This window comes from Hippocampus zosterae, chromosome 9, assembly GCF_025434085.1.
Source record: "Hippocampus zosterae strain Florida chromosome 9, ASM2543408v3, whole genome shotgun sequence".
Classification (NCBI taxonomy): domain Eukaryota; kingdom Metazoa; phylum Chordata; class Actinopteri; order Syngnathiformes; family Syngnathidae; genus Hippocampus; species Hippocampus zosterae.
The window spans coordinates 3,417,099-3,437,115 of NC_067459.1; the positions used below are offsets into that span (position 1 = coordinate 3,417,099).

At 40.6% G+C, this 20,017-nt stretch overlaps 2 protein-coding genes and 2 long non-coding RNA genes across 5 annotated transcripts in view; 3 read left to right on the plus strand and 1 right to left on the minus strand.

Moving 5' to 3' along the window:
• The window catches only part of LOC127607226 (uncharacterized), a 28,478-nt gene extending 18,580 nt beyond the window's left edge, over positions 1-9,898 (plus strand). The window contains exon 2 of the long non-coding RNA XR_007964033.1: positions 9,342-9,898. This is a non-coding gene — a long non-coding RNA (uncharacterized LOC127607226). The remainder of the gene's footprint in view (positions 1-9,341) is intronic.
• The window catches only part of nucks1a (nuclear casein kinase and cyclin-dependent kinase substrate 1a), a 51,938-nt gene extending 40,284 nt beyond the window's left edge, over positions 1-11,654 (minus strand). Inside the window, exons 1-2 of the mRNA XM_052075263.1 lie at positions 11,531-11,654; positions 11,313-11,420 (exon numbers count right to left, since the gene is read on the minus strand). Coding sequence (XP_051931223.1) covers positions 11,313-11,329 — 17 coding nt within the window. The 5' untranslated portion in view covers positions 11,330-11,420; positions 11,531-11,654. The remainder of the gene's footprint in view (positions 1-11,312; positions 11,421-11,530) is intronic.
• c9h3orf14 (chromosome 9 C3orf14 homolog) overlaps positions 1-20,017 on the plus strand; it is a 58,100-nt gene that overhangs the window by 28,428 nt on the left and 9,655 nt on the right. The window contains exons 1-2 of one of the 2 annotated variants that reach the window (XM_052075217.1): positions 18,247-18,485; positions 18,768-18,891. The exons of the other annotated variant lie outside the window; for it this stretch is intronic. Of the exons in view, the coding sequence (XP_051931177.1) occupies positions 18,457-18,485; positions 18,768-18,891 (153 nt within the window). The 5' untranslated portion in view covers positions 18,247-18,456. Of the gene's footprint in view, positions 1-18,246; positions 18,486-18,767; positions 18,892-20,017 lie in introns of those variants that run through there. 2 annotated transcript variants of the gene reach the window in all.
• Positions 1,148-8,696, plus strand: LOC127607219 (uncharacterized). Its single transcript, XR_007964027.1, has 2 exons — positions 1,148-1,288; positions 8,591-8,696. It is a non-coding gene; the product is annotated as an uncharacterized LOC127607219 (long non-coding RNA).

The window sequence follows — 20,017 nt, forward strand, 5'->3', positions numbered from 1 at the left end:
CTTAAAATTCAACAACAGTATCTCAAATCTATAGTGGCTCTTTGCATTGTTACACACCCTGTAGGACAGTATTACCGCACTGATCACTGTTCTCGATTTTAAAGTGCCCTTGAGTGTTTTGATAGGGGCTTATAAATAAAAGTGTTATCATTATTGTAGCTCCAGTTCGAGACACACACACACACAAATAGATGTCGTTTGACGTGTCAGTGCCATCATGAACTAATGCACGTCAACTTCGCTCTACTTCAAAATCCTACAAAGTGCACAAAGTTAATGCCGTCCATTCACCCATTTAAAGAATGGCACCAGAAACAACAAATGTAATTTTTAAATCAGGGGTGCCCATTACGTCGATCCTGATCTACCGGTCGATTTAAGACTGGTCCCAAGTAGATCCGAGGAGTGTCGAGGAGAAAAAAAGCAAACAAACATTTGTGTGTCTTTGTACATGTTAGTAATATATATTTTCGTGTTAATGTAGGCTGCACTCTAATCATCCTATCAGTCTCATCCCCGGCCGCCCCCAAAAAATAAATAAAGCAGGTAAATCTTGAATTTACGGTGGCGCGTGATTACATCACCAGAAGTTGTTAGCGCTCAGCAGTCTGCAATTACAGCGTGTGATCAGAGCTGTTGCGCTCCATCTTCTATTGTCATTATTTTCATTCAGTTTGCTTCGTGTACAACACCGAGGGCATGGGCAAAGAATAGGAATCTAGGAGAGCCCAGGGAAGCACTTTAAAACGGTACGTGTGAGCTACGATAGTTAACAGGCTGCAGAAGTGCATCGCTTGCCTCAGTTTCAGGTTGTTTCTCATCATGCAGTGTGTGTGCGCCGGCCGGTAAGGGTATGTCCCAGGAGGTTAGTTGATCGAAAAGTAGATCTTCGGTCCAAAAAGTTTTGTCACCCCTGTTTTAAATACACTTTTACTCCCACATTCTGAATATTTCAACATTTATCACATTTTACAGTGTGCCACTCAGTATTAATGTAAAAAAAGAACATTCATTCTTCTGAAGATCTGAATTGTATCGATATCGGGGCCAGAGTGGAAGTCCTTTTCAGCCCTGGCGTTTCAGGCTTAAGACTGGCTCTTTTAAGTTCCCTTTTTAAATGAAGATACAATTGTTCAGTTTTTAGTGTATATAGGGCTGTTCACAGGGCAAGATTTGGTCCGGTGCTACGGCGGGGCTGCCCCAGTAGAGCGTTCACACGTGCAAATTAGCTCCGGCGTAGCCCCGGAAAAAGGCTTACACCGGACCAAATTTGATCCACCTCAGGGAGGTGGTTTAAAATTTTGCGCCGGAGCAAATGCTCGTTTGCGAAGCAGCACTGATGTAAATTTGCATGTGTGAACGCAACTGGGTTAAATTTGCTCCAGAGCAAATGCTTGTGAAGAGTACGTATGGCGAGAATGTGTTGCTGTTGTGCTCTGTCGGACTTCCGTAATGTGTTTGTTTAATAACGACACAAGACTTGGCTAGTAACATCTTTCCTTTTGTAGGAGACTGGACTGTCTGAGTTGTTTGTATAGTTTGTTCCTTTGTTGTTTGTTCACAACCCCCCGCTCCCCATAGAATTTATTTTGTGATTTCCTCTCTTGATTTTCTGTTTGGCGCATTAGTGTTTGCTTTTCTGAGTGTCATTGAAGTCATCGATGATTTACGTTTTCTTGGGCGGTCACTCTCGAGCAGAAGGCACGGAGACCGAGAAGGAGAAGGACGTGCCGGTCCAGTAGTCGCTTGAGTTGTGTATATACAGTACGTTTTAAAAAGAGCCAACACGACAGCTTGTTTGTTTTCTGTCGTTTTGCTCCCATGCAGAAACTGCCGTGTGAACGCAAGTGGGGCTGCACCGACGCTGTGCCGATGCTGTCACGCTCAGCGGCTTTGTACATGTGAACACTCCACAATTTCCTGCGGTGCAAAATATATCGCAACAAAATACATCGGTGCAGCGCCGGAGCAAATGTGTGCCGTGTGAACTGCCCTTATATCTAAAATAGATGACCTTATTTTCTGGACAATGGAGCGTATTTGATAATAAGCCATGCTCGCCTTGGGTAGAAATTCTTTTGTTTTTCATATATCTGCCACAGATATTTAGAGTAAATTGTGAAATTAAATAGAAAGGTTTTGTGGTGCAAAATTATTATTTCCATACCTTGTTTCCAAATAATGCCCGTAACACGTCAGAAAATGTTCTCTAACATAACAGTTTTAAATTCAACCCTCTCACGTTCACTGGAACCAGCTGCAGGGGACATAAGCAGCCCATCAAAGCATTTTGGGACATCTCAAACGTTTAATTATCGGAAAATCTTACAAAAAAAATTTCTGTGATTCTCCGTTTTGCTTTTGTCTTTTGATGAGGCTTAAAAAAACTGCTATGCATATAGAGTAAATATTCCTATTCGTGGAATTCTATGAAAAGGAATATCCTTCACCCGTAATAAAAAACTATGCATTAACATTTTGACTATGATATTACGTGTTACCGGAACTTGCATAAGCGGAAATTCTACTACCCGTAACCCGGATGGAGGCATAATGCCGCGCAAGCTTAAATACACGCAACGCCCACCCGATGCAATGGAAAAGACAATGCTGAGACAAGTTTTCACTTCGCGTTTTTCGATCATAAGATTCTAAACGACGACGTGTAGGTAGGTTTTTATTGCCATGCGTTTTACTGTAATTGTGAATGATTTTAACTTTATTCACTTACGTCCTGTAGAACGCGGCACTAGCTTAAAAGCAGCACCCACTCAACACGACCGAAGAAACGTGTTCGCTTTGTTGTTTTTATTCATCAGATTCTAAATGAAGGCGTGTAAGTGACCTTTTCTTGGCGTGCGTTTTACTGTAATTGCGAAAGATTTTAACTTTATTCACTTACGTCATGTAGATCATGGCATCGAAACGTAGAAGAACTGTAACAACTGGAGCGGAGCGAGTGAAATGCATCCATTTGAGCGAGGCTGGACACAAAGTTAAAAACATCCCGCAGACACTTTGAGTCGGAACGACGCAAATCTACGAAACTTTAAAAAACAAGGCATTGATTCAACTCCTGATGACAAGCCACCATCCAGCAAGAAAGCAATGCAAATGGCAACACAAATCCTTCAGTATGCACAAGAATTACCAGACATCGGTGATCAACGGGACAGTTATTTGCAACTAGCAAGAAAACGGTATGACACGCAGGCAAACATTGTCATAAACCAAAGAATGCATCCAACAAAACAATCCAAAATACAAATTTTTCCCAAGACAGAATAAAAATTAACATTAAAATACTGTACGTATTTTACTGTTGTGATGTTTTTTGGATACACCTGTGTTGCAGTTTTTGTTATATAAACAGTTTTTGGACAGTATATTTTTGTATTTTATTGATTGTGTTGTTACACGAGCATTTTGTCAACATACTGTACTTGCAGGTTCATAAAGGACAGATACCATGCTAATTTACCAAATGAGGAATTTCTGTTATCAGGAAAATTGGACAGCACAAACACGAGTCCGTACTACAGAATATTTACTGTACTGTATCGTAAGGCAAGCGTACCCTGCAGGCCTTGAGGGCATATTTTTTGCCAGAGAAAATAGTAAATTACAGGTTTGTTTATAGTTTATTCTTTTCCAACACAGTAGTGTTTGTCATTTGCATGCCACTCAACCCGGATGCTTTCCAGGATGAGTGGAACGCTGGCGCGTTTTGGCAGCCGCTGCTCAGCCCGTATGGTTTTGTGTTTTTTGTTATTGTAAAGTGTCTTTGGGTTTCTTGAAAGGCGCTTATAAATACAATGTATTATTATTATTTGGAGTCACCCACCTCATTATTTATTTTAATTGACACTGTAGGTCTGTTATATACGGTGACTATAACTTATGATTCACTTTCCTGTATAGTTGTTCAAAGGTGGTGGGCATAAGATTGAAATGTGAACGCTTTCAGCCCATCAAATCAAGCTGTACTTAACCTATTCATATCAAGCAGCTTTTAGCAGTTAATTGATGATGGCATGGTAATAGAAAAAATGACAAGATAAAATTTTAGCAATCATCTTTGTGATGTGTTTCATAATATAGCACCGGAAGGAACTAATGAGCTGTGCATACTGCAGTCCAAAACATCCAAATCACCCAATCCACACGTGGTAAACATTTATTTCTGTTTTATTTCGTTTCATTTTTAGAGATTTTTTTAAAAAGAAATAATGTACCGTATTTTCCGCACTAAAAGACGCACTGGATTATGAGGCGCACCTTCAATGAATGGCTATATTGTAATTTTTTTTCATACATTAGACGCTTCGCATTAAAATGCGCAATCTACAATGCCTCTACAAGATGGTGCTACGCTCCTTCCATTCAACTCAAGAGGTGTCTGTTCAACTCGAGGTGTTCATGATCGCCTCTGAAAAATGTAAATTAACCATTACGTACTGAAAATAATGCATCAAAACAGAAAATGAAGCGAGGAAATCACAAAAATTCTATATCCCCACTACAGAATTTATTTTGTGATTTCCTCGCTTGATTTTCTTCGTGGTTTCATTGAAGTAAGAATTAATTTACGTTTTTCAGAGGAGGCCATGAACGCCTCTCAAGTGGAACGGAAGAAGGCACAGAACGTAGAGTACCTGTATTTGCCGAGACTGAAAACCATTAATAAAGACTGCGTTTAAAAAAAAAAATAATAAAACCACTGTCTGTCTGTCTCCGTGCCTTCTTATCTTCCGGTCAACTCGAGAGGCATTCATGATCGCCTCCGAAAAACGCATTTCCTTTATCGTAGCTCCAACAGTACGATCAGATAAGATTAAAAAAAACCTTTAATAGTCTCACAATGGAGAAATTCCCACTTCACAGCAGCAAAGTTATGGGAGGAAGAAGTAGAAGAACAAAATAAATAGGAGCTGCTGGAAAGGCAGCCACTCTTGCGGCGCCATCTTTAAGTCAAAATAACACAACAAGATGTCAGTCGTAGTTATTTATTCATTGATGTGTATTCACAAATGACTAAATTAAAATATAAATTCTGTAGGAGGGGGGCTATAGAATTTATTTTGTGATATCCTCACTTGCTTTTCAGTTTTTATGTATTATTTTCAATTTTTGTAGTTTCATTGAAGTAATCGTTAGTTTACGTTTTTCGGAGGCGGCCTTGAACCCCTCTCGAGTCAACGGAAGAAGGCACAGAGACAAACAAAGACATACCTGTATTTGTTGAGATCGTTTTAAAACATTAATGCCATCGCTCTCTTCTTTCAGCAGAAAGTTCTGTTTCTATCTTTCTCAGTTTGTTGGCAATCAGCATTAGAAAACTGCTAAGTTTTATGGAAAAGGCTGATTTTCTGCAGAAATCCAGAGAAAATGAGCTTTTTGTAAAAGCATGCATTTCAAGCATCATTTCAAGTTTTACACTATTTTTTGCTTTTGTGACAGCTCAAATGCCTCAATGTGTTCTTCCTACAAAAGAACATTACAAATAATGTTTTTGTAGCAAAATTTATTTGCACACAACACAACTATTGAACTATGAACAAAAGTGCAAATTGAACAATGAACGAAAGTGCAGCTGTGGAGAGGATGGTTTTTGGCTTCCATCCAGTTTGTCACCGCGTCCAGATGCACGACCTATACATTATAGAAACATAAAAAGTTGCAAATATATCTTGCTGCAGAGTGAGGTACAATAATTGTATTTACCTTTCTTTCGACCACCAAAGCAAGGAGTCGTCATCTTTTGGCTTCTGGTTGGACAATCTGTAATTTATAGAAGTATGTATGTACAATTACCACACTTTTAATTTTCTATTTTTTTTATTGTTACTTTCCACTTACATTTCAACATCTCTCACACACATATACATGCTCGCACACTGCTATTTACACCATTCATTCCACGTTGCTCAGCATCCAGGCTGTGGTTTTAGCAGAGCTGAGCGGACCAAATGTGTCCTGTTTTTTTAAAACCTATGGGGACATGCAAGTCAGCACATTTACGGCGCATATTTTCATCCACATCTACGAGACGCAGCAACCGTACATAAATGATTAGTGTTACTGGCAACTTTATAGTATAGAGGGGAATGTAGTGGTAAATAAAAGTGACTGATTAGGCATAAGAAGATGAAGTTTTGAATGGGGACTTGTAAGCTAGTCAACAGTTACCTCCTCGTTCCAGCGGCTCTGGCGAGAACTCTCAGCTGCTTTCCGTTATGTCCGAAGGCACGTATCCGTCCGACAGATCGGGATAAAAATCACTCTCCAATTCATCGTCTTCGCCGTCGTCATTACGAGACGATTCCAGCAAATCGCTGACGTGTGCCCGGCGTCGGCCATGCGAAGCAATGCAGCCTCTTTGCCGTCATCGCTGGAAGTCGCCGGGGAGACGATTTGTGGGCGATGTGCTCCACGGGAGGCACAAAATGCTCTGCCAAGCGATGGCCCCTGACGTGGAGCATGTTCATCTTCATCAGATGAACTCGAAACTCGGAGTGAGCTATGCGGACCGCGTGTAGCACGCCATGTTTGCATAGGCTGACGTTCGTTTGACGGGCGCCGTTTTCGAGTACGTGACCGAAGCGTCATCTCTTCCACACAAACACCATCTCATTTGTTGATTTGTTTAGAGGACACTTTTATACCGAAATAAACAATCCTTTATAGTGAGTTGTTGAAGTAACCTCTCTCTCTCTCACTATCAAATCTTTCTTAAATACAATCATTTTGCGCACTATTTTCCTCCTTTTTCACCAGTTGTACTACTTCCACTTGCTTTCTTTTTCCTCTTATTTTCACCAGCTTCACTTCCACTTGCTTTCTTCGGTGCCGTGCAGTAATAACAGTCCAATTTGCATAGATCTCAACAAACACATCTGCTTTTTTTTAAAAAATAATCTTAATTGAACACGTCTGCTCACATTGGACGCACAATGGATGCTCTTTTTTTTTTTTAAATCATTGAACATGTCTGCTCGCAATGGACGCTCTCTCTTTTTTTTTAATCTTTATTGAACACGTCTGCTCACAACGGAAGCGTCACTTCTTTGTCTACCTGATGAAGCGTCACTTCCTCGTGTAAGGAAGCCGAAAGGAGTCGAGTGGCGCATTCTAGTACGCTCAGTTTGGTCGAGAACTGATTTTCATTCAGAATCCGAGGCGTAAAAAATTCAACATTTTTGGTCGAAAAACGATTTGGTCGAGAAGAGACGTTTGAAAACCGAGGTTTGACTGTCCTGGTCTTCCACTGTCAACTAATTCAACAGTCAGAATGAGGGAGGGGGAAAAAAAAAACATCTGGACAATCCTTCACACATGCGATAAGAGAGATACTTGTTGTGTGCCATTATTACATATACGTTTGTAGTGACAACAAATTCAGCCATAATCTTTTCCAAAATCACCTGACACATACTACACGTGATACAGCCGCAAATGTACTTATGATAGGGACTATGACTATGTTAACTGAATGTAAATACAGAACATCCTGCTGAGTTTTACAAAGGAAACACAAGTTAGTGATGTCTTTTTGATGACATTTTCTTGCTTTGTCAATGGCACAGTGTGTTTGTGTGTGTGCGTGCGTGCGTTTGCTCAACTATGTAAGTTTTCAGTGTGTCGTGCAGGTTTTTAGTGTGCTCGTGATTTGTGGGGGAACAGATTTGTTGGTATATTGTTTTTCATTGCCACCGTTTTGGCACATCTTACAATGTTATTCTGACCAACAACAGTCTTGGCAACTTCGAATCATGTCCAGGGTAGGGGCGTCGACTGAGGTCTTGCTATTAAACACTCGCTGAAATGAGACACTCGTCCGTGACTCCATTTCCTAAATTTATAGCTGTCTACCACTGCCTGGTCCCACATAGTCACCAGGAACGAATCCTGGCTTCTGATTTGCAGAATGAAGGATACTCACTTCCTCTTCTTTTGCCGACTATGCACGGTGAGTGATTTGTCGAATGAGGACTTCATCACTTCATCCTACTTTGCAGCCAATCAATGGACTCATTCGTCTTTTATTATCAAGACAGTATTAGTATGGAATAATGTAAAATTGCTCATCATTAAAGAAATGTTGACGATAATAATGACAATTTTACGCAGTAAACCTCATTAACTGGTTGTCAATGTCAAACTTAGAAGCCTCTCATCTCAGGGGAATTAAAGTTTACATCATATGTCAAACAAATACATTTGTATATTATGCTGGCATTGCTTGACTGCCTACACAATTTTACAAGACTACACTAAATTAGCCATCCATTTTTGGTTCTGCTTATCCTCAAGGCTCGCTTGGGGGTGCCTATCTCAGCCATCTTCGGGCAGTAAGCGGGGGACACCCTAAAGCGGTTGTCAGCCAATCGCAGGGCACACAGACACGAACAACAGTCCCCGCTCACACTCACACCTAGGGACAGTTTAGACCAGGGGTGGGCAATTAAGGGCTGTTCACAAGGCAAGATTTGGTCCGGTGCTGCGCCGGGGCTGCCCCACTAGAGCGTTCCACACGTCCAAATTAGCTCCGGCGTAGCCACGGAAAAGAGCTTATACTGGACCAAGGGAGGTGGGTCAAATATTTGCTCCGGAGCAAATGCTCGTTTGCGAAGCAGCACCGGTGTAAATTTGCACGTGTGAACGCAACTGGGTTAAATTTGCTCCAGAGCAAATGCTTGTGAAGAGTACGTATGGCGAGAATGCGTTGCTTTCGTGCTTTGTCGGACTTCCGTAATGTGTTGATTCACAACGACACAAGACTTGGCTAGTAACATCTTTCCTTTTGTAGGAGACTGGACTGTCTGAGTTGTTTGTATAGTTTGTTCCTTTGTCGTTTGTTCACAACCCCCCGCCCCCCATAGAATTTATTTTGTGATTTCCTCTCTTGATTTTCTGTTTGGCGCATTAGTGTTTGCTTTTCTGAGTCACATTGAAGTCATCATTCATTTACGTTTTCTTGGGCAGTGACTCTTCTCCTTCTCGAGGAAACCGAGAAGGAGAAGGACGTGCCGGTCCAGTAGTTGCTTGAGTTGTGTATATAGAGTACGTTTTAAAAAGAACCAACATGTCAGCTCTTTTGTTTTCTGTCATTTTGCTCCGCTGCAGAAACTGCCATGTGAACGCAAGTGGGGCAGCCCCGACACTGTGTCGGGGGTGCCCCACTCAGCGGCTTTGTACGTGTGAACGCTCCACAAAATTTGCTGCGTTGCAAAATATATTGCAACCAAATATATCGGTGCTGCGCCGGGGCAAATGTGTGCCGTGTGAACGGCCCTATATTTTCCCGGGGAGCCAAATGAGAAGCAGAAAATATTGTGGAGGGCCGGGCCAAAAGTTAGAAATAGAAATGAAAGAAGATAGCACAATGTCTTTGTATGCCAGTAATAATGTAACATTCTCCTCCACCATCACACTCAGCACCGGTTCTCCTCAAGGATGTGTACCGAGCCCCCTGTTGTTCACGCTCTACACATTTGACTGCTCTCCGACTCTTATTAGCGGTCCAGTTTGCGGAAAGTTTTTAACATCATAACAATCAAACCATTCTAGGAAATGTTCATTTAGTCAAGCCACAAGCAATTCACTCTGAGCATGGAAATTGCCAGAATCGGACTGAGTAAGAATCGTTTCCTTGTTTTTCAAAGTCTCTTAGATTTGAGTCTTTCCGACTCCAGGCGTCTCCTGAATGTTTCGTACTTTGTTAACTGCTTCGTTTAATCAGATACATATCACTTTCCCTTCCATGGTCATTACTCTCTTCCTCTTTCTTCGTCTTCCCCTCCCTCCCTGTGCTCTGCAACTTGAAGTAACTGCGCCACCTGGTGTTGAAATACCTGTCATTACTAGTCCAAACGAAATGAAAGCAATCAAACCTTAATTGTGCACCAATTTTCGGCGGGCCGGATTAAAAAGACCAACGGGCCGGATCCAGCCCGCGGGCCGTAGTTTGCCCACCCCAGGTTTAGACTCTAAGCTGAAATTGAACCCTGTCCTTTAGGACCGCTGTCCTGTCTGTTTTCCAGCTCTCCCCGAAGCAACACACCTGATTCAAATAATCAGGATCGTTCTAATGCTGCTGCAGAGCTGGACATGCCTGATTTAGAGAGTTCAATCAGCCTGCCATGTATGTTTTTGGAATGTGGGAGGAAACCGCAGTACCCGGAGAAAACCCACGTTGGCCGGAGCTGGAATTGAACCCGGTTCCTCTGCACTGTGTGGTCGACACACTATCGACTGGATGGCCACAATACTAAATTATTTGACACCTAAGTCTACATTTAATAAGAAAATGTACTTTTTGCGTTTCCAGAAATAATGAGACATGCCTGAATTAGATTACTTGGGTGCCACAAACAAAAATCAATGCAATACATCAATTATATACACATTTACATGATACAGACCCATGTTTTGAACAGTGAAAATTAGAAAGACAATCACAAAAATATGAATTTATAAGGCAATTCTCCATAAAAACTATATTTTGTATTTTAAAAAATCGTCAGAGGTTCTGTATTCCACTTCCAAATACATTGGTACGGGCAGAAAAAAAAACAGTCCAAGGCTATATTTCAATCCACTTCTTTAGTGGCAGTGATTCACATTATTCCTGCATATCATGTACGAGAAAGGTAAATTACACACGTATAATTTATGGCAAAAAGCACTTTAAAAAACGGTATTAATTACAATTACACAAGGCGCCATGGTAGGAGGAGACAATTTCAACCAAGGCCCCGCCAGCAAAAATACATTTGTCCATTCAATGAAAATAAAGCCCACTTCACGCCATCGGGTTATCTAGTTTACACGACATTTATGTCAGTCTAAAAATCATTCTCAATCCATTCATGTATCCACACAGCTGGTAAGATAATGTGCCCTAATAGTGAAATGCTGGCTAACCACGCAGTTTAATGTCCATTTGAAAAATAGGGCAACTCTGAGCCTCCATGGGTCCTTGGAAGCATCGACAATGTAGCAATGATCAGGCCTTGTGAACAAACGTGTGTAGACAAATGTTTGCGTCTTTCGTGCAGGCCTACATAGTATTCAACGATGCAAACTGAACCAATACCAAACCAAACTAAAAATCGACGCGCCCCAATGCTACTGGGAACCTTGCTCGACTTAGCGTGCGCACGCGAGAAGCCAAGCACACGTTCATGTCTACATTTTTTCATGAAAAGCATACACAGTAGCCTCCTTAAAGACAATATGGCGGAGGCGTGCAACTACAGTGCGATAGCGACCAACGCAGTCTGCCTAACGCCGTTTGGGGACAGACCTACCTTACTGGTCTTGACATTATGGAGGAACACCGTAAAGGTTTAAATGATGATTTCCAGAGGGAGAAGAAAAAGCAGGAGAAACAAAAATCGACTGAAGAGTCCGCTCTGCTGAAATACCAAGGCAAGCGAAAAAAGCAGACCAACCCACGTCCGAGTAAGTGCTTGAAATCAGAAGTATAGTACCACTATCCCTACCAACGTAAATGTATAAAATTTACCTTCACGTACTCAAAACGTTGAATAAAACAAAGTGAAATTGCATACTGTGTGCAACCAAACCATAAATTCAAGATGGGTGGGTCATACGAAAAACCGCCCACCCATACTGGATATTGAAAGGAGAAGCGCGGCCACTCACTGCTACTATTGGCTTATTTGAACGAACAATTCCGTTTTCCATTGGAGGGCTGCGCTGCTTTCTGATTAATTTGTAACATTTGTTCTCCGCCTATTTCTGCGGCGCATGTTGTAGTTGCACTTTATAAAAAGCAAAAAGAGGCCCCGAGATGGAATGCTATCTCACGAAGTATGCGTAGAACTGACATTGATTGGAGAAAATAAAAGAAAAGAAAAGAACTGGAATGTATCGACCCAAACAGCATCAATGGGTAGCACTTTGGTATTCCATCCAAACCATCTGCCAACATTGATACATACAGGATACAATTTCTGAATTATGACCCAGTTACATGACCACTTCATCACTCCAACATAATCTAGTGATGGGAATTTCGTCTCTTTTTTTGGAACTGACTCTTTTGGCTTGGCTGTCTGGAAAGAGATGGCGCATTCGGCTTCCAAATGGGGCATAAACTTTTTGAAAAATTCTTAATTTGTGACCAAAAATTATGCATACACATATAAAAAACATGCCTGTTTTTATCAACTCCAATAATTTGCCTTTATTCGCTCTAGGTAGTGTGACAAAAATGATTGAATACAAAAAACTCCTCAACATTTACATTTGAACTTGTAATGTGTCCATCCATCCATCCAATTTTCTGATCCGCTTATCCTCGCAAGGGTCGTGAGATGTGCTGGAGCCCATCCCAGCTGTCATCGGGCAGGAGGCGGGGTACACCCTGAACTGGTCGCCATCCAATCGCAATGTAATACTTTCATTTATTTTCTCTCTGTTAAACTAATTTAAAGAGAAAAAAGCCAAGTTGTTCAAATTTAAGAATGCATTGGGAACCTTATCTGGTATGTCCTTGACATTGATTGTATTTTTCAATCCAATAGTCTCATGGTGCTTTTCCACCGTGCTTGTGCTCGTGCCGGGCGAGTGCCCAGATTAGCACCAGTTCTTTCTTTTTCCAACACCGAAATTGGCTCTAGCTCTAGCTCTGGTGCTTGAAACTGGTGCTTAAGATGGCCCTGACTACTTGTTGGGCCAAACTCTGGCACCAATTACATCAGGGGTTGGGGTTATCATGACAATCGCAGATGTCTGTTTTGCCAGCCATGGCAGCGCGAGACACCGAAAAACGTATACTTAAAGAGTTTATGAATGGAAAGTTTACTTTTAAAAAGTTGCCAGATTGCTCCACTGACAAGACCAAAGTTACCTGTTCTTCTCTCTCTGTGTATCATACAGGTATACGATGTATGCCACTGATGCGATTGTTACGTGTTTGGAACGATTTTGTGTGGAAGGTTACAGCATTCCGTGTCCATATAAATAAAGCGGGTGGAGCTTCTCTGTGTTCGTCTGACAGTGACAGTGCGCTGCTGTTGTGGCGACCTAGCGAAAATTAAACCTCTCCAGTGTAGTCATCCAAAATGAGGTAGATACAAAAACCGTAGACAGACTTCCGCGCAAGAAGGACCAACATAATCAACATAGCCTGACTGTGTTAGGGGGAGTGAAACCCCCTCTTTCAGAATGGTTTGCCCCAGCAGCACGGGGGAAGTGCTTGCGCTTGTTTGTACGGCCGGCAGTTTTGAATACAGCGGCACATAACGAACACTGGTGTCCGGGGTCTCGTTATTATCCAACAAACATACAGGAACAGACTGCTGTGTTCACAGCAAACTTGAGAAAAATGAAGTATGCAACCATGGTTTAAATCCACTATAGGTTGAGTACTAGTTTACCTTAGATGAGCACTTTATAATGTTATATTGCTCTGTTTTGATATCATTAAAAAATATGTTAAAGCAGCTGTGTGACAAAATATTTGTTTCACTGTTGTTGATGGACAGTAATATTGTGTGAGAGATTATGTGTGAACAACTGCTCCAAGTGAAAAATGTTGATGTAATATTGAAAATTGAAATTGTTATTTCAGTAAATATTTGCATTTGGCACATAGAAAACGGATTCACGATTCCAAGTTGATGAGAGCATTAAAATGGGGAAAAATAGGACAAAAAATGTAAAAGGAAATTCAGAAATGATAAAAAAAATGTGTGAGTAATCACGATTAATTTTTTAGTTCATTTGAGTTAATTATGACAGTTGCATTTTTAATTAGATTAAATATTTTATATCGTTTGACAGCTCTAATATATATATATATATATATATATATATATATATATATATATATATATATATATATATATACTGTATATATATATATATTTATATTCGGTATATACAGGTATATATATATATATATATATATATATATATACATTTTTATATATATATATATAAATATATATATATATATATATATACATACATTTTTATTCTTTTCTGAATGTCGACTGTGGTTCTCTTTTGTGGCTAAACCAAAAATTACTATTACAATGCACTGCCTCATTCCTTCGAGATCAGTGGCTCTTTACCTTATTAGAGGCACCGAACCCAACCAGTTTATACGCACATTCATTACTGAAAAATAACAATTCAAGAAGTGTTCTTTCAGTTTTGCTGGTGTGAGAACAGAGTTGCTCAATTGGCATGACAAATCATGCAGATAGGATGTCGAGTTCCATCACATTCCGTGATGCATGTAAATCCATGTGGTATATATTCGTCAGATCACTTTGGTTTGTTTTGTTTTTTTGCTCGACATTTTTAGCGTGTATTCATCCATCCATTTTCCGAACCGCTTGATCCTCACTAGGGTCGCGGGGGGCCTATCCCAGCCGTCTTCGGGCAGTAGGCGGGGAACACCCTGAATCAGTTGCCAGCCAATCGCAGGGCACACAGAGACGAACAACCATCCACGCTCACACTCACACCTAGGGACAATTTAGGGCGTCCAATCAGCCTGCCATGCATGTTTTTGGAATGTGGGAGGAAACCGGAGCACCCGGAGAAACCCCACGCAGGCCCGGGGAGAACATGCAAACTCCACACAGGGAGGCCGGAGCTGGAATCGAACCCGGTACCTCTGCACTGTGAAGCCGACGTGCTAACCACTAGACTACCGGGCCGCAGCGTGTATTCAAACATTCTAAAAAAATAATCACACAGCGTAATATCATGACAGTCACACGTTGACTACTGAGCGAACTAAATTTCCTGCAGTACTGATTCTTGTAATGTGATCATCTGCAGCCAGTGATGGCCAAGCGGGCGTGTTATAACTACAGTAATTGACATGTTGAATCGGGTGTGTCTTAACCTCCATGGCAGAAGCTCCGTCGAACCCCTGAGACCGATTTACCTAACCCCTGGGTTTGGCTCGAACCCAGGTTAAGAACCACTGTTTGGTTTGTTTATTGAACATAAAACATATACAGTCATAATTTGACAGAAAAGAAGGTAAATACAAGAGTAAAAAATAAAGAAATCAGTCTTCATTCAACACAGTTATTATGTTCAAGGGAGTAGGAAGAAGTAAAAAACTGTCAGAAAAGAATCCACACCCTGGCACTCTTGTGTCAATTTTCTCTTGTATTCATAATGTATATTTCAGTACCTTTCTCTATTTGTCAACTTAGTTCTAATGTACCATTGTATTTAATGTTTACAATTTATCATTTTAACTCTGATTGATGTAGGTCAGGGGTGTCCAAACTTTTTGCCAAGGGGGCCAGATTTTATGTGGTAAAATGTCGGGGGGCCGACCTTGGCTGACATTCTTTACATTGAACAACAATATTGTTCAACAAATTTTAGTAAGCCAGTCTGTTTCACATTTCCATTTTTATTTTAATTTCAACAATCTTAAGAATTTCTTTTGGTTTTGAAACAGGTATATCACATGCAACTGCTTATTCACTTGACTTTTTCTTAAACAGAAGTCTCCTGAGTGCAAATTGATTGATTTGAAACATAAAATGTATCACCATGACTTTTCAATAGTCACAAAACCTTTGACTCGAACAGGGAAATGAACAAGCAATACACATATCCACAACTGCAAGGATCATTTGAAATATGACATATCAGTCAATATAAACACGGAGTGATGTCTTGTTAACTCGTGAGTGATGCCCTCTAGTGTCTAAATGCTATTACTCATTTAGTGAATGCTATTACTCATTTAGCCACTAGAGGGAAGCAGTACTCTATGAAACATCACTCACCAGTCTACGAGACCTCAGTCAATGCAACACGTGTTCCATTGCGCCCAACCTGCGGGCCAGACGGCACTGATTTTATGACAGGGGCCGAGGGCCGGATGAAATTCGACCGCGGGCCGGATTTGGCCCACGGGCCGGACTTTGGACATGTCTGATGTAGGTTGTTTGTACCATTAAATTTTTTTTTTTTTAACTGAGCAAGCGATTTACTCATTTTTGGGTCCGTTTCAAAATTATTCCACAGATTTACACCTTTGATAGATACACTTCTTTACTTGATGTTTGTTCTTGTTTTCAGTTTTTTGAATAAGTCAAGTCAAGTCAACAGTATTTATAGAGCACTTTCAAACAGCCATCGCTGCATACAAAGTGCTGTACATGGAGCGATTCAACATACACAATAAACAGTAAGACGAATCGGTAATAAAGGCGGTAGAAAGCACCAAGCAGTAAAATCAAGAACAAATCTAAGTCATGCTGAGTCGAACGCCAAAAAATACAAGTGAGTTTTGAGGAGTGCTTTAAAGATGGGCCGCGAGGAGGCTTGCCGAATGTTCAGTGGGAGGTCGTTCCAGAGAGAGGGACCAGCAACAGAAAAGGCTCGATCCCCTCTGAGCCTCAGTTTAGTTCTTGGTACTTCTAACAAAGACTGGTCCACAGACCTGAGGCGCCGGGCAGGTGTGTAGGGGCGGATGAGCTCAGAGAGGTAAGGTGGCGCGAGATTATTCAGAGATTTATATTTTAATCTATTAATAATTTGAATTGCTTTTTTTTTGTAGTTTTAGAATAGAGAGTGTGTTTGTTTTGCAGACATTTCCCCATATTTCCACACAGTAGGTCATATATGGTAATAATAAGTAAGAGTATAATGTGTACAAAGATCTCTTATTTAGCACTTCCTTGGTTTTGTAGAGGAACTCCACGAGTGATTTTCAGTTGATTTGTTTTTTTTATTTTTGAGCTGCACGTACGTTTGAGCTGTTTTCTAAATAACTTTTTATCCATTTATAAGCTACACCTCTAATGCCATATCTTTCTATTTTTTTCAATAATATACTGTGAACTATTGTGTCAAAAGCTTTTTTTTAGATCTAGGAAACCCCCAACAGTAAATTCTTTGTTGTCTATATTAGTGGGTATTGCTTCCACAAACTCCATAACTGCCATTGAGGTGGTCCGTTTTTCCCTGAAGCCAAATTGATTCTTACTTAACCGCGCATGCTTTTGTATAAAGCTATCAAGTCTGTGAGAAAATAGTTTTTCTAATATTGTCCTAAACTAAATGTCAAATAGGGTTCTCCCAAGTCTCATTTGTAGAGGGTTCCATTAACCCGCCATGTACATATGTTTTGGGAATGTGGGAGGAAACAGGCACAGGGAATCCGGGGCCGGAATAAAACCCTGCACCTCTCAACTGCAATGAATTTTTTTCCTGTGCAGATAAAAAATGACTTCTTTCTGCTCCATTCCATTCTAGATTGGAGAACATCTGTATTTATATTATATTGCTGTTTCTTCTTTTGTAAATGAATGAAATACGGTAAATGAAAGGACGCACAAAACGGAGGCCCTCCGGAGAGCCAGTTCAGGCGCTGGTGGCAAGCGGAGGGTTCAGACATACTGTCTGACGGTCCACTCCAAAACAGAGCGCTGGGGCTGGAACCACGAGTGGGTGTGAGAGGTCCACGGTGATGTTGGTGCTGTTGGATTCGCCATTGTAAAGATTGTCTAGATCAGACTCTGTAGCGTCCGTCTGGCATCCATCGAAGCAGCGCTTGTCGCCGTGACTGCTGGAGACCTTGTCACTGACATAGAAAAATGTGTTCCTGAAGAGTGGTGCAGAAGACTAATCTTGATCAATCTGTCGCTACACATTTAATTTTGTTTGGAATTTATTGTGGGTTTCTGGAACACACAAAATATTACATCCTATTCACAATGTTCGCTCTGCACCGCCGTTTCCACCCTGCGTATGGCTGTTCTTCAATCTAAAATGCGATTATGATACAGACTTTTTTAACCAAGAAGATCAATATCATCCTCCAATAAACCTTTGCATATGTTCAGTACAAACACATTTCACATGTGTAGCATATACGTTAGCTTTACAACATTGTACCTCACACTCACTCACCACGGCAACAGTAAGTTATTGAAGTGCATTCTTGGAAATGTTTTATTAGTGGTGCAAGAGTAACAGTAAGCAAAAATGTTTCATGTGGAATTAAGGATGGTGACAGCTGTCGACAAGTCTTTGTGATTTTTATTACCTGTATATTGATGCTATTACAGGTTTTGCTAGAAATTTGTTGAATATGCACTTGAAGCGCAGTAGTTCATTTTATTTTCTGAAAGTGAGAAGCAGATATTCCTTGAGAATATTAATTGCTGCTGGAATTGAATTGATGAATGAAAGCAAATGAATGAGTCATTTGAGCTCTGTATTGTGAAAAGGAGGCGAGCGCAACAACCCAGGCTTTGAGAAGCACAATTTTAAAAAGCTGTCCTTCCCGACTAGCGTTGCAGCGTCTTATTTTGTCACTCGGTGGCAGTATTGCGACTCTGAACAGGTTTACCAACAAATATTCTGCAAGAGAAGAAGCGTATGTTGCTTTCACCAATTTAAATGAATTTGAGCGAGCACCTTCTCTAAAAATAAATGGAGGTGTTTGAGCGATACGAAGAAATGTAAGTGTATAAAAGGTTTGACTGAGTCGTGTTTTCCTATGACTGATTTAATTGTGTCGTTTTCACCCGTGATTTTGCGGAGATTTACGCCGCAACGAATGAATCAAACATTAAACGATCAACATGTTGGACTGTTTTCATTCATGTATTACGCCTGATCAACTTGTATTGCTTTACCCGGAATGGTCTTGCATATAATTGAAGCTTTTTAAATTACTATACTTTGATGAATAAAGTAAGATTGAGTTCTCTTTTCTGTTGTTTACTTTTTTGGCCCACCAGTTTAGCAACTAGGGCACAGCTGCTCGAGCAGATGGAGAGCCGCAGAGAGACGTTGAAGATGCAAAGTAAGCAGCAGTTCAGCAAGTCTGAAGTCGCTCGTCAAAGGAACAGCAGCCTGCTACAGGTACAGCATCCCTTTAAGACCTGCAATGTTTTATGACCAAATGCACCCTCAATCTTCGTAATTGAATGGCCCCTTTGCGGCACACACGTGCAACAATAGAGGAAGATCTTGGTGTTGTCTCATGTTTTTAACATGAATATTTTTTTTCTTGTCTGGAGACTTGTTTACTCAGCATGATAAACTACTACTTGCTACTTTGAACAGAAAAAACTCAAACCAGAACCAGACTTTCCTGCTGCTCAAATATCAGGTCAACTACTGTGTAGTAAAGGGAGTTTTGTAGTAGAGACAAAAGTTACTGAGCACAGTTTGTGTGTTTACACGGGAGCCGAGGTCTCTGGTACACTTAAAATATGAATCAAGCTGATGCCACAGCAGAAGTAACTACAGCAGCAAAACCAGATTCCAGTGAAGTTAGGAAATTGTGTAAAATATTAGTATAAACAATACAATTATTTGCAAATGGTTTTGACCTGTTGTCAGTTGAATACACAACAAAGATATTTAATGTTCAAACTGATGAATGGAGGCGTTTTGTTGTATTGTGAGCATATCTTTTCCTATTTATGCATCTTACCCATCTATTAGTGGAGGCAAACGTGGAAAGCATTTAACATCTAAATTTCATCATATATAGAAACAGCAAGACAGAAGATGAAGTGAATGGAGGATACTATGGAGAAGATTGTGAAGTGTCGACTGAAATCTAGTCCAGTACATTAAGCAATTTCAGTAGGCTCTGTCCTCGACAGTCTAAAGTGCTATCATAGCTTGTTATTGCACTGAGGATGAACGGAGGCTGCTGCTGCCAAATATCCTGCTCTGACAGAATCACAATGATTTTTGTACCTCAACTGTTTAACCCGGACAGACAAAAAGAGAATTTAAAATTAAAATTTACAAGCACAAGGCAAAGACCCGGGCAGACAAATAGAGAATTTAAAATGATTATTTACCAGCACAGGGCAAAGACAAAAATGCTTTCATTTTTGTGTTCATTTAAAGATGCATGTGATTTGTTGAGACTATCATCATTGATCTTTTGTCAAGTACAAATGTTAATGCCATTGAACAGTCTGTTTATTGTAGTGTAGTTGTCAGTTTCTACGATTGTGAATGGCGATTA